Source organism: Protomyctophum bolini (assembly GCF_963924005.1).
Source record: "Protomyctophum bolini genome assembly, chromosome: 9".
Lineage (NCBI taxonomy): Eukaryota > Metazoa > Chordata > Actinopteri > Myctophiformes > Myctophidae > Protomyctophum > Protomyctophum bolini.
The window spans coordinates 12,278,596-12,293,055 of NC_137870.1; the positions used below are offsets into that span (position 1 = coordinate 12,278,596).

Here is a 14,460-nt window from a genome sequence, read left to right on the forward strand (position 1 = left end):
ATTCTCGCCTGCTTATTATGTTCCATGAATTTAAACTAAAGGTGCCATAGGCCATGGAAGACTAGCCTGGCTAATAAGCCAGACCAAATCAGCCGTTGGCAAAAACAACACACAATAGTGTGAATTGAGTCTGGCATATTAGCCAGGCTAATGGAAGACACCTTTTTTTCTTTTTTTAATCGGCTCATGGTGGCGCTATAACCCTATTCCTAAGATCTATCTGTACATAATAATCATCAATTCATTATTTAATGAGTCCAACCAGTGAAAACAGTCTGCAACCACTGGCACTATTTTAATAACAAACCTGTCAAGAATGAACCATATCAAACCACTGATTGGATAGAACAATGTAAATCAATTTAACTCACACGGTCATGAATAAATACACTTGTGATCTTTCAGGTTTCTTAAGTAGGAGAAACACTTGCCACATTTATCACATATGAACTCTTTCTCCCCAGTGTGTATTTTCTGGTGGGCCTTGAGGCTGTTTCCCTGGTTGAAGCTGCGTCCACACTGGTCACAGCTGAAGGGTTTTTCTCCCGTGTGAATGCGCTGGTGTCGATTCAAGTTGCCTGTATTGCTGAATCGTTTCCCGCATGTGCCGCAAATAAAGGGTTTCTCTCCTGTGTGGACCACCTTGTAAATGAAAATAAAAAAGGTAAATCAGACATTAAGATCGCAAGCAAGAGGTAGATTTTTTTCTTTATAAATAGGATTATGTGTTTTAGTTACTGTAGTATGTCTGTTTCCTTAAAGGACCACTTCACCACTTTTCAACCTACCTTCATATAATTTGTCCTCACTAATGTTCATGATAAAATACCACCATTTTTTTCTACTCTGTCTGTGTCTCATAGGAGGGCTGTGGGCAGTTCAGAAACCCGTCCACCAGTAACATCATCAATGGGGAATCCAAGCTAATATAAACTGCAGGCTTTCTATTCCGATATCATATTACGATAAGGAAAGCCATCTTTCCACGATAATAAACTAAATACTTTGTAAAAAAAATCTTTAAAAACAAATAAGAATTCTGTAAAATGATGCCACTGGTGGACGGGTTTCAGGACTGCCCACAGCCCTCCTATGAGACAGACAGAAATATTGTGCTATTTTATCATGAACATTAATGAGGACCAATTTATTATATGAAGATAGTTTGAAAAGTGGTGAAGTGGTCCTTTAAGTTAGGCTAGGTTGGATTAAGATATTTGAGTTAGTTATACAGTATTAGGTAAGAGAAACTAACAAAGCAAATAATAATAGACAAATTAAGTATCAAGCTATAATCTAATCAAAATAAATAATGCAATCTAAGCACCTGATGTGATTTAAGGCTGCTGTGCTGTGTGAACGCGCGTAGACAGATATCACAGGAGAAAGGCTTCTCGCCACTGTGGGTCTTCATGTGGATCTTCAGGTAGGCTGACGCCTTGAAACTCTTTCCACAGAGTCCACAGCTGTGGGGCCTCTCTACCGTGTGGATCTGCTGGTGTGAGCGCAGTTCAGTGATGGAATTGAGTTGGTGGCCACACAGCATGCAAGTGCAGGGGATAGTTGCCGTATGTTCTATGAGGTGAGCGCGGAGTGAGCCGACGCAGGCCATGATCGTGCCGCACACCACGCAGGCTCGCGAGTTCTCGCCCAGGTGCGACGTCTTCTGATGCATCTTCAGGGAACTCTTCTGGATGAAAGACTTCCCGCACGTCTCGCACCCAAAGGGACGCTCGCCCGTGTGGATCCTCTGATGGCCTTTCAGCGTGTCGGCCTGGTTGAAACACTTGCCGCACGTCTCACAGCGGAATGGTTTCTCGCCAGTGTGTATGCGGAGGTGTCGTTGCAAGTTACCTTGCATGGTGAAACGTTTTTGACAGTACTGGCAGTTGTAGGAGCGCTCGCCTGTGTGTACCTTCTGGTGCATCTTCAGACCGTGGGCGCGGTAGAAGCTCTTACCACACTGCTCGCAGCGAAATGGCCTGACCTCAGCATGAAGGCGTTGATGGTTCCTAAGCAGCTGTTTCAGTGTAAAGCCCTTCCCACAAATATCACAGGTATGGGGCCTCTCACCTAGACACAGATACACAATGTGTTATAAACATAGTTATAATGCAACACATTATAAAGCTTCACAGCCTTGTGAATTAAGAACAATATTAGAACAATGCTTTCACACCGGCAAAAGGCTAAATGGATGTTGCATTCTGAACCCCAACCAGCAATCACGGATGCACTGATATTCAGAGTGCACTGACTTCACTGGGGCTATACACATTTTTCTCTCTCACCTGTATGCAGCAACACATGTGCATTCAGACTGCGCTGGAAGGCGAAGCCGCGCCCACACTGCGAACAGTGGAAAGGCTTGTCTGCGTTTGCTCCGTGCACAGCCTGATGGGCTTTGAGCTGGATGAGCTTGGTGAACGTCTTCCTGCAGTGCTTACAGCTCAGAGGCTGTTGGCTCGGACCATGGCTGTCCTTCCTTGCCTGGCCACGACGGGCCTTGGGCTTTACTACACGCCTGGGCCGGGCTGGGAATCCAGGGTCACGGTTACGGTCTTCTGCATCCTCTGGATCCAGCTGAATGAAGGTTACATGCTGTTATCATTTTCATTATACTCTTTTCATTTCATCAGGGTTCATACAGAATGTTTTGCAGTGCATCTGCTCGGATCGTAAATTAAATAGAAGCGATAAATAAAGTCAACCTGGTAGTCTGGATCATTGTCTTCTTGTCCCAGGTCATCAGCGTACTGACCAGACTCTGGAGAAGCCTGGTCAGGGAAGGCCTCTAGACCCTCTTCTTTTATTATCATGGTCCGGATATTGTCCTGAGAGACAGCAAATTATAGCGTTACACTTAGTTAGCATTTTGTCTTTTGGGTTGACAAACTTGACATATAGGAAGTTGACATATTTGTCCATCTCCATTCTCTTTGAACAAGACAGCTTTCTAGTCTTTTTAGTGTCCTTGAGCAAAGCTCTTACTTAAACAGCCAAATATTCAACATTTCATTCTTACCAGTATTGTCTCGCTTTCACCAGTAAACGGAAGGACCAATTGTAAAATTAGACTCATTAGTAATGTCATAGCCTGAGACTGTTCACAGAGAAGCCTGAGGCTGACATTCTCTTTAATGTTTCTATTTCCCCTCATCTTGTATACTCTATGCACAAGATAATAATCAACTTTATAGTCACATCACAGGTTTACAGGTGTAAAGATGTAGGAGAAACGGAAAAATAAGTCAATATTGTGGCTACTATATGCATAATTATAAATGTTACCTGAAAGAAATTGCAATTTACCTCATAATCTCTGCCCTTCCAGAGATGAACTATGGGGGACCTTTTCACTGATATGACTTAAAAATGAAAGAGAAAAAATAGTATTCAACATGTGTGTAAGAAGTGTGTTGTGAGCAGAATTCAAACTAACATAGATAGATAACAGTTTAACAAGAACAACCTCAGCACATTGTAGAGACGATGTTAAATGACCTCAACACAAATGCAGCAGCCTACAACTTGGTTCAAATAATAAAATCTCAAAGAAGGAATGTAAGAAGAAGAATACTCTTCACCTCTCCTCTTCCTCCCAGAGCGTTGCGTGGTCTGGAGGACAGCCTCTCCCTGCACACCCTCACAGGAGCTCACATTGGCTAGGACCCTCTGGCTCTGCTCGTGGCCCACACTGCCCTCTATCTCCTGGGGATCTTCAGCATGCTCCAGCAGCAGCCTGAGCTCCATCTGTGCTGCTTCTAGTCTCTGCTTCAGGTCATCGTTCTCTGTGACTCCCTGAGTCACCTACGTATAAACATCCGGAGTGTTAATCGCACGGACCAGAGAGCCCCTATTCTGGGTTGAACATTCGCCGAAGATAGCAGATATACAAGCTCACAACGCGTTGCATTACTTGTGAGCTGCTATTTTGGGGGGAAAAAAACTGTGTAGAGAGAAAACAGTGGCGGCCGAGTATAGCCCCATTTGCTCACGTAGTATATAGGGTTTAAATGGTTAATTTAAGTCTGAAGGGTATAGAGCGTCACAGACCCGCCCCCTCGAGAGACCCAGAAAATAAATCCATGTTCATTTTCCTCAGACTTTTCAGAAAGTATTTATTTAAAGACGTTTATGCCGCGGACAAAGCCAACTCTTGTCGTGACAAATCATGACAATAAACACAATGTTTTGGGCCAAACAAAGAATTAGAAAGTAGAAAAAAACCGCAAGTTACAACACTTTTTTTGTTGTTTTTCTTCTTTGTAATTATTTGTTTGGCCCAAAATATTGTGTTTGTTGTCATGATTTGTCACGACTCGAGTTGGCTTCGTACAACGCTTAAAAAGGTCTTTAAATAAATACTTTTTGAAATGTCTATGGGAAAAATGCATTGGGATTCATTTCCTGGGCCTGGCGTCGTCATGAAAGCCCCTTTCACGCCCCTTTCATGATGACGAGCGGCCCGGAATAGAACTTCCAATTAAATTTCCCCATAGACCTTTCAGTTTTGAGCTGAACAAATAATTAGAAAGAAGAAAAACAACAACAAAAAAGTGTTATACCCTGCCCTTTTTTTTCCCCCTTCTAATTATTTGTTCGGTCCAAAAATGTTGGTTCAGGTCTTTAAATAAATCCTTTCTGAAACGCTCTATACTAGTGTTACGTGTGCATTTGTTTACGTTCGTATAATCTCAACATGGCCAATCGGAGGGGAGAATAGAGAGTTATTGCATTTAAATGTTTTTAAACAGCGATGGAGTGCAAGAATAATAGTCTGCTTGCCTATAATAGGCAACCACAATAATTAACAATGAGTATCTTAGTGTATACACTATACAGTGACAACAAAATAAACAAGCAATATTAAACCATAAATAATTTAGACCAGAAATAATTACTGGAAAGTTAATAAAACTAAACAATTTGTTATTCCTTTTGCTTTAGAATGGACTGGATATTTTGTTAATATATTGTAGACATACTTGTAGTCTGAGGAGAGAAGAGCTGTTGTTGAACAGTTCACAGATCTTCTCAACAGCATCTCTTGCCAGAGATCTCATGTAGACACTTAGCTGAATCACCTGGACAGTAAGTGAGTATTATAACAAAATAAATAAGTTAAATAAAACAGAGAAGACAGTTTAACTTTGCATGTTTGAGAAATGCAGTAAAATGCAAGTGACATCTGTTGGACTGAATGATGAAATAGTTAGCCTATAGTTCCCTTGAAATCATTATTTAATTACCAATGAACAAAGGCAAATTGTGCAAAAGCACAACCTTAGCAAAAGGTAAAAGCTAGCATGATGCTGTGCATTATGTGAACAATTAATCAATCACACTCAATGTGTATTATTATGTGTGCAATCAACCAATGAATGTCACGGTAAACTTATGTGAAAGCGTGTACGGCTAGATGTCCATAGACATACAACAAATAGATAGGCCTATAGGCCCTTGCGCGTTTCAAAATGGCGTAGGCACTGGGCAGGCTACTAAAATGGTCTCGTCTTGATCAACGTTACGTTGGACCTCAACCAAAGTAATTACATGTTGTATCCAGTCCAGCATTAAACACTGGCATTGCAGTCACAACGACTGTTTAGCTGCGGTAGTAAGTAATACTATAATATTGCTAGCTACTCTATTTCTATGATCAGCTGGTTGTCTAGACGCCAAACAAGGGAGGGAGTCACACACTCACAACATGGACACGAGTAGATCGCAGGGAACTTGGCAAGCCCACCACAGCTACAAATAAGTCCAAATGACAAGAAACGGAGGGACAAACATCACATCAATAACCGCTTCAACAGACCTTATCGTTCGTGCTTTCAGTAGCAGTAGTTGACTGCTCACCATCAGGACATGTTGCATCGGAGCCGCAGATAACTTTGGTCATTTCTGTTACATTGGCACTGACCATCAGCTCCAATATGGAGCCTACTTGTTCTTCCAATGCCGACATCCTCCTGATTACTGAAAAGCTAATATTTAGCTGAACATGGAATATTCTTCAGATAAACGATCAACGGTCTTTTATTACTAGAATAAACGACGATCCGGCAGGGGGGGAAAACAACAACCATGTACGTGACGTCACAGATTTATTTTATTGTATTTCCGGTTCGCAAAATACAACTTTCAAAATAAAGGCTTTCGTAATCTGATCCAACATGGGGCCCCTAACACAAACACAGATTTGCATAGACCTAGCTGTAAATGCCTATAGTGGACTCCTAATGCTAATAGCTTCACTGTACAGATAATCGTACTGTTAGGCAAGCCTCGGTCCCAGGCTTACTTATCTGCGAAAAGAAAGCTGTTAGGCAGATTAGATATTAGGTTCTTATAGCTTGCTTATGTTATGATGCATTACCGCGTTTGATAAATGCCTGAATTGTAAATTGTGCCACAGTACTCTATGCCTAGCTTAGCCACAATTTGCAACTCTAGATTTTTTTACAATTGGCTGAATCTAGAGTTGCAATAACCTCCATCGACTTCCTATGCATGGTTTTGGTTTTGCATTGGTTTGTGACCTCCTGGTCTTAAATTACGTTAAACTCACCAACATTGCAGCTGTAGTCCAAGCTTGAATTATCCTCTTTCGATCTGGTGTCGCTTGTTTATCATAAAAGTCCCCGTAAAAAAAGTTATGAGCTACTTTCTGTCCAAAATATTCCACAACTATTATTCCGAGCCGCCATCTTGGATTTTTTCAACGTGCCATAAAACAAGACGTGAGGGGGAGTGCTTGTTTAATAGAATCTTACCTGCGCAGGTAAGACACCCAAAGAAGAGGCCGACACCCTAGGGAGGGAGGGACACTATTAAACAAGCGCTCCCCCTCACGTCTTGTTTTATGGCACGTTGAAAAAATCCAAGATGGCGGCTCGGAATAATAGTTGTGGAATATTTTGGACAGAAAGTAGCTCATAACTTTTTTTACGGGGACTTTTATGATAAACAAGCGACACCAGATCGAAAGAGGATAATTCAAGCTTGGACTACAGCTGCAATGTTGGTGAGTTTAACGTAATTTAAGACCAGGAGGTCACAAACCAATGCAAAACCAAAACCATGCATAGGAAGTCGATGGAGGTTATTGCAACTCTAGATTCAGCCAATTGTAAAAAAATCTAGAGTTGCAAATTGCGGCTATGCCTAGCTCTGGTCCATAGCTCTAGTAATGTGCCTAGCTATACGTTCCTACATCAACAACAAACAACAAAAACCCAAATAAATATTCTGCATTGAAGAAGTAGGAAAACAATATATATGGAAATGTAACCCAGTGTCAACATGTAAACAACACTAGTATTATGTATCACCTCAATAGATGTTTTATTACAAACTACAAGCTGGCGTTACCACAGTAAACTGTAGGCTACTGTAAAGTGAACGCATACAGGTTACGTGATTGCCATCTACTGGTGAAATAGATAGTGCTGTCAAACGAGGCAGGCACTGTTGGATGTATGGATCTTTTGGATGTGAATGTGATGCACAATTTGCACACACTCTTGAGAGCGTAAAATTCTACACACTCAAGCGTTAAATTATTGTTAAACATCTGCATACATTTACAAGAAATCTACATAATTAGAATAATGTAAAAAAATATATATTTTCATCAACGTTTCAATACAGCATGGAATTGTGGACAAATTATTAACAGACAACAAAATATTCTTTAGTCTTGGGTTAATCTAAGAGAGTCTAAATGTCATCAAATGGTGGTCCGTGGCTCAAATGCTGAATTAAAAAAAAAATCACACCTGTGTGAAGTGAGGGGCGCTTTATAGGGATGTCCCGTTCGGATCGGGTGATCGGAAACCGGAGCCGATCATATCATTTTCAAATGATCGGGAGAAATAAATCTGAGATTTTCAATAAAATAGTGTGTCCAAATAGGCTTGTGTCAAATAAATATCAAATAAAGATGTATAAACAATGATATTTTGTGAAAACTGTCATGTTTATGCTTGTCCTCCTGGGGCACTAGTTCCAGCAGTGGCAAACACTTCTCAAAGGAATGCAACCCCCACGATGCCTGTAGTAGGCCTACTATTTATATCTGAATGAAAGCCAAAGCTATGGCTATGGTTTTCTCTACAAGAGTTTTAACTTTGACTTCAGTTCCATAAACTGTAGTTGCAACATTCACTCAATCTAATTAACCATTATTTTTGCTATGATTCCCTGCTTTCATGACATGAAAGAATAAAAAATACACAATGACAGTCCTTCTATAGTTCTAATAAAAGTAGCCACATATTGCCTTTGAATAATTGAAAGGCAACAGACTAGACTAGAGTGACATACATTTCTCTCAAAAATCGGTATCGGCATGTCTCAAAATCAAATGATTGGAATCGGATCGGGAGCAACAAAACGTGATTGGTACATCCCTAGCGCTTTACCAACCCATATAATCTTACATCATCATGATATCATAACATCATATGCCGATTTGCTCAGTGACAGACAGACAAAACAAACATTAAACTCTGTTCATTGTTAATTAATGGCATTTAATGTTTGTGTTAGTGACAAAACAAACATTAAACTCTGTTCATTGTCAATGGTGTTTTTAATGTTTGTCTAGGAAAGACCCCTCAATAATGGGCCTTAAAATGAAAATGGTTGAAAACCACTGACTTACCTATATGGCTCCTTCTACTTCTAATGATAGTTAGGAACCAAATGGACCCTTATGGGTCTATAACTCAGAGTATACACATGGAACCAAATGGACCCATTAGGGTGCATTTGTACACTCTCAGAGTTAAATTAACTTTGATTTTACAATATACATGGGGTCCCAGTCCCAGAGATAGAAATGGGGGACCGTAGTCTAATGCAGGTCAAACCGGGGGTCCTTGAAATTAAAATGGTTGAAAAGCACTGATAGAGCCGTAAAAATCTTCTTATGGGGGTCCTTGGCATATATTTTCTAATGGGGGTCCGCAGGCTAATGAGTGTCCTCGACATGAAAAAGGTTTGAGAACCAATGCCCTATGGTCCACCACAGTCGTGTTTTTTCCACTGTCTTGAATCAGAAAAGCCTCGTCCACAGTGGTCACATGTATATAGCTTCACGCCAGTGTGTATCTGCATGTGGGACTTCAGTTGATTGGATTGGTTGAATGTTCTGTTACATCGTTCACAGGCATAAGGCCTCTCTCCCGTGTGGATCCTCATGTGTCTGTCGAAATTCCCTTCCGTTCTGAAGGTTTTCCCACATTGTTGACATTCGTAGGGCTTCTCTCCTGTGTGTATTCGCTCGTGCATCTTCAGAGCGTAGCGGTGCGTGAACCGCTTTCCGCACAGCTCACAGACAAAGTGTCTCTCCCCTGTATGGCTTCTTTGGTGGTAATTGAACGAGTATTTGTTAAGATAAGTCTTACCACACACTTCACAGCTGTATGGTTCCGTGTGGCCCTTTTCATGGACTTTCAGAGTTGCAGCATAGGCAAAAACTTTGAGGCATATTTTGCAACTGAATGGCTTGATCTTATTTTTCCATCGTGTCTTTAAGGTTTGGCCAGCCTCTGTTTGCGTCTTCTCACTGTGTACCATTTTTTGGTGAATCAGTAGCCTGCAATTGAAGAGAAATGTCTTTCCACAGAGGTCACACATAAATGGTTTTGCAGCACCATGAACAAGCATATGGGCTTTGAGTTTATTGCTATCCGAGTAGCTTTCATTACACTCCGGGCACTTAAAAGGCTTCTCGCCTGTGTGAAGGCGCATGTGTCTTTTAAGGTTGGTAATCAGACCAAACCTCCCTCCACACACATGACAGGTAAAGGCTTTCTCCCCAGTGTGGACCAGCATGTGTATCTTCAGAGAGCGCGGCGACCTGTAATTCTTGTTGCACACAGTGCACTTAAACGGACGCTCGCCTGTGTGCGTCCTCTTATGGACCTTCAGAACATTGGAGTTTGTGTAGCTTTTATCACACATGTTGCACTTGTACCGCTTCTCACTGTGAGCGGCCTCGTGGAAGCGAAGAGTGTCCCTACTGTTGAACTCCTTCCCGCATGTAGTGCAGCTGAACGGTCTCTCCTCAGAATGGACAACCTCATGACATTTCCGTAGTTTTACGGTCTTGAACATCTTGTCACAGACTCGACACTTGTGTGTCTTATCCCACACCTCGTGACGTGCAAGGTGGTTTTCCAGAGGCCTCTTTAGCCTGAACGTTTTGTCACACTGCTTGCAGGCGAACGGCCTTGGTTGCTGAAAACGCTTATGATACAATAGGTGATTATCAAGGGTTTGCTGATTTAGGAAACCTTTGTTACATTGACTACATGGAAAAGGCTTGGGTTTTTTAATTCTTTGGTGAAATGAAAGGTGATTTTCCAGAGATTTCTGCTTCCGGAATCCTCTGTTGCACTGACTACAAGAGAAAGGCTTCTTGTGGACAATCATGTGTCTTTGCAAACTGCATTTCCAGTGAAAACCAAGGTTACAGTCACTGCAAAAGAAACGCTTTACATTGCGTAGCTTTTTTCTTCCCAGTTTTTTCAGCTCAGTTGAACTCTCTTGAATGTGGTTCTCAGGGGTTCCTGGGGATTAGAGGAAGAAGATGAAACATTGTACCACACAGAACCTGCCATTTAATTATTTGACTTGACGTGATTTTGGTCACACAGAGAAACTACTGAACAGTACACTTAGTATAATACCTATTACAACTTCAGAGTTTTTCCTTTTGTCTGGAGGTGGATCGGTCCGTTTTTCCTGTACAGCAGGCATTCAACACACACATTTGGTTTCATTACACAGTGACACGGAAGGGAACCTATTTAAACCTTAGAGTATATATGAATAGAGACGGCACCCGGAGGAAACCCTGAGGCGAAATGGACATAGTGGCCAAATTTGGTATTGTAGCGCTGGCCTAAACACATGAACTCGCTGGTTCGTTGACTATCATTGCGCACATTCATGATGACACGTCAACGCTGTTTTATACGTGAACGCACGTGAACTCGTGCAATGATAGTCAACGGCAGCGCGTTCATGTGTTTGGACCCAATCCATCCCAGAATGCACTCTGTTCCTACCCGGAAGGAGGAGTGAAATCGCCTCATGCAACTTAATGCAAGTGGATGGGAGGAGAAATCCGGTGCCGTCTCTATTCATATATACTCTAAGATTAAAACCAGGAAAGCATCTGTGTCATTTTTTAGTTTAACCACTTTAACTTTTATGTTAAACTTTAGCTATTCAACAATAGCTATTTTTGAAAAAGTGTGAACATTTGTGATAAATATTTGAATACTCATATACTTCATATCTTTTAAAGTTAACATTTTAACCCAAATCTTTGCTTCTAGGGTTCCCTGGCTGGAACAAAATATTTTGAGATGTGGGTCCGTGGCCAAACATGTTTTTCAGAAAATCGTTTGGACATTTTTTGAATCGGCTGTAGTTGTGAGCTTGTAGATATGCTATTTTCAAAAGATTAGTAGAAAACGTGAAATGGGACATTATGCACAATAGTACTTTTAGTACTTTAAGTACATTTTGAAGCCTTTACTTTTGTACTTTTACTCATAGTAAATGTTGATTTCCAGACTTTTACTTAAAAAATGTGAGTACCTTTTCCACCACTGCAATCAAGCAATCGTCTCCCGTCTGCACTGCTGTAGGGCTGGGGACCACTGTTGACATGGTCGAAGGGTTGGTGACAACAGTACCAGCTCCCATCAAGAGCATTGGCGGAGTGGGCGAGACTTGCTTGACCACTACCAATTGGGTCAGTGGAGATTTTGGGACTGCCACCGACAAGGATGTGGGGTTGGGCACAGCTGCAGTCGTTGCCACTGAAGCCGGTGGTGGAGGAGTGAGGATGATTGTACTTGCGGCTGCAGATGGTCCTGCAAGTTTGGGGATCGTGGCTTGACTGGGTTTCAGTAACAGCACACAACCGCCTGCGTTGTGATACCAAGAAATGAGAGAGAGAGGGGGGGGCACATTCAAGTTTACAACAGTCAACTGCAGATAACATAAGGATGGTAGTCCCCATAAGGACTAAGGATTGTATCGGGAGGAGTAAGGTGTGTCTAGTCTACCAAATAATTATCATTAGGCCTATATGCTTTACATTCATTATTTTAAGTCAGACTAAAACCTGCCATTCTGCATGAATTTGGAACAAAAGCATTGTTTCTCTATTTATATACTGTATTTCCATTTGATTATATATATATATAATTTTTTTGTTTTCAGTTTACTAATGGTCTGTAATAGTCAGGTGTGCACACCCAGGTGTTTGTTGTATTTTCTGCATTATTCTAATTATGATGTAAAGTCATGTGATCTAATGAGATGCTGATTACTGGCACTACTTAATGACGTGTCATCTTTAGTTGACCCTGATGAAGGCCGAAACGCGTTGGTCGTGTTTTTAACCCTTGTTTTTAATATGAAATAAATGATTTTTTCTACTTGAACTGGACAGAGCTGCCTTGGACCCTCTTTTAAGTTTGACTCAAGGTATAGAACTTTTTAGGAACTCTTGTGATTTGCTATATGAAACCCTCTCCAAAGAGCACCTGTCTACAGTTTTCTCTACATATAAAGGACCCACGTAGCACTTCTTCTTTTCTGTTAGACCTACTTTGTAAACAAGTCTTAGTGCTTTTTTCTGGTTTTATCCTCTTAGCAGATTTTGTATTGACCTGACCTGTACTTTCCCCCTGACCTGTCTGTACCCATTGTGTGTGTGTGTGTGTGTGTGTGTGTGTGGGGGGGGGGGGGGGGGGGACTGTTAATAAACATTTTCAAATCAATCAATCAAAAACACCAACAAGTGCTAAACTCACTGAAAAGAGACCCATTGGCATTTCGTAGCAGAATGTGAGCCGATTCATTCTGTGCATTGTCCCTTTGAGATCTATTCTTGTTATCATTAACAACAGTCTTCAGCTCCTTTTCCAACTGGACCAGGTCGTTGCCCAACTGGGACACCCGTGCGACTATTTCTTTCTCGGCCTGTCCGACTTTATTCTCCAGCACAAACTCCAGGTGTTCCACTCTGGACTTCAGCGCCTCGTTTTCGTCCCACAGCTCGGTGAACAGGTTGTTTATCTGAACAACCAGGTCCATCTGTGTGCGTTGGATGGTACTGTTAAACACAGCCTCGTTGTTGTTGCACTGCGGTTCTTCTTCTTTCAGCCAAGCGTCCTTACACGCGCGCAGAGTCGCGCGCATGGCTGCTTCCACGATCGACGCGATTTTAATTTTAAATTTAGACTCCATGAATCCTTTTTTTGTCAGAAGTCTTTAACAGAGAACTGACTGAGTTCTGAGATCTGGTGACAAAAAAACAACAATGCGAATATCTTCTCTTCCGGGCCACAGCGTTTCATATCCGGAGTCACCCCCCTCTATGCCCCTCCCCCTATGGCCCCTCCCTTAGGGTAAATAAATGTTAAATTGCATAATGTTTTCACCACTGGACAGTGGACACATTGATAGCTTTGATCTGCCTATCTTTTATTATTATTATTATTATTTTTTATTTTACATTTTGAATAATAACACAAAATGTGGAATAATTTTGAAAGCCACAGTACCTCAAAGGCCCTTAAAACAAGGCTCCAGACTCCTCACCCTGTCCCCTGCCCACTTTGACAGGCTGGAATGGCTTAGGGTTGATGACCCTACAGCATCTTGCAATGGATCTGGTCCAGGTCTGGTCCACAAGATTCGATACACCCAGGGAGGGATTAACCCCAACGAGCGCCACTGGGCCCCCATAGCGTGCGTGCACGCAACATTTTTGAGTTTTTCCCGTGTTTTTATCTGTTTGACCTAAATTTAACAAAATCAATGGCCAATGAAGGACCCCAGGAGCCCTTTTCAGGGCGTCAAACCCAGTACCACGTGGTCCAATTTCCCTGAAAGGTCCCTGAGAGCCAAGGGCCCCTGGGCCACGGCCCCACTGGCCCAATGGCTAATTTGTCCCTGGATACACCACCAAGATACCCATGTACCTGTCTAAATACTTCCTTAATGTTAACGTCCACACCCACATCACCAGAGAGAGTGCAACAAACCATGTGCAACCGAGATTTGGCACAAACAAGGGACTAAATTATTTTCGCTCCTATGCCACCAAAATGTGGAACGCCCTACCAACAGTCATTAAGACATACAAATCCCTTGACTCCTTCAAAACCGCTCTCAAAGGGCACCTATACGGACGGCTGTAATTCGAAACTGACCCCCGTAAAAACTACTATCTAGTATCTACAACATCTAAATGTATTGAGTTGTGCTTGAAATGTACTGTAATTCTGCAAACTGTTTAATATTTCAATCAATCAATCAATCAATCAATCAATCAATCAATCAATCAATCAATCAATCAATCAATCAATCAAAGCCTTCTCAGCTTCTCTTGTTGTGTGAGTATAGGCTACTAGTCTA

General features: G+C 41.7%; 3 protein-coding genes across 3 annotated transcripts in view; all 3 read right to left on the reverse strand.

Moving 5' to 3' along the window:
• mark4b (MAP/microtubule affinity-regulating kinase 4b) overlaps positions 1-14,460 on the reverse strand; it is a 99,762-nt gene that overhangs the window by 69,266 nt on the left and 16,036 nt on the right. The gene's annotated exons all lie outside the window — the stretch shown is intronic.
• LOC308321946 (uncharacterized protein) lies at positions 356-6,090 on the reverse strand. Its single transcript, XM_080773067.1, has 8 exons — positions 5,825-6,090; positions 4,989-5,087; positions 3,588-3,810; positions 3,313-3,368; positions 2,712-2,834; positions 2,292-2,583; positions 1,328-2,073; positions 356-642 (listed from the first exon to the last, which is right to left on the reverse strand). Exons 1-8 carry the CDS (start codon positions 5,972-5,974, stop codon positions 376-378), a joined length of 1,956 nt encoding a protein of 651 aa, XP_080629193.1. The 5' UTR covers positions 5,975-6,090; the 3' UTR covers positions 356-375.
• On the reverse strand, positions 7,724-13,331 carry LOC308321944 (uncharacterized protein). Its single transcript, XM_080773062.1, has 4 exons — positions 12,852-13,331; positions 11,626-11,957; positions 10,707-10,761; positions 7,724-10,586 (listed from the first exon to the last, which is right to left on the reverse strand). Exons 1-4 carry the CDS (start codon positions 13,285-13,287, stop codon positions 9,028-9,030), a joined length of 2,382 nt encoding a protein of 793 aa, XP_080629188.1. The 5' UTR covers positions 13,288-13,331; the 3' UTR covers positions 7,724-9,027.

Coding starts and splice junctions, on each gene's coding strand:
- LOC308321944 (XM_080773062.1), bottom strand. CDS start 13,287: ATGGAGTCTAAATTTAAAATTAAAATCGCGTCGATCGTGGAAGCAGCC. Junction 11,958..12,851: donor TGCCAATGGGTCTCTTTTCA/GTGAGTTTAGCA, acceptor ATCACAACGCAG/GCGGTTGTGTGCTGTTACTG. Junction 10,587..10,706: donor AAACTCTGAAGTTGTAATAG/GTATTATACTAA, acceptor TCTAATCCCCAG/GAACCCCTGAGAACCACATT.
- LOC308321946 (XM_080773067.1), bottom strand. CDS start 5,974: ATGTCGGCATTGGAAGAACAAGTAGGCTCCATATTGGAGCTGATGGTC. Junction 5,088..5,824: donor CTGAAAGCACGAACGATAAG/GTCTGTTGAAGC, acceptor CTTACTGTCCAG/GTGATTCAGCTAAGTGTCTA. Junction 2,584..2,711: donor ACAATGATCCAGACTACCAG/GTTGACTTTATT, acceptor ACCTTCATTCAG/CTGGATCCAGAGGATGCAGA.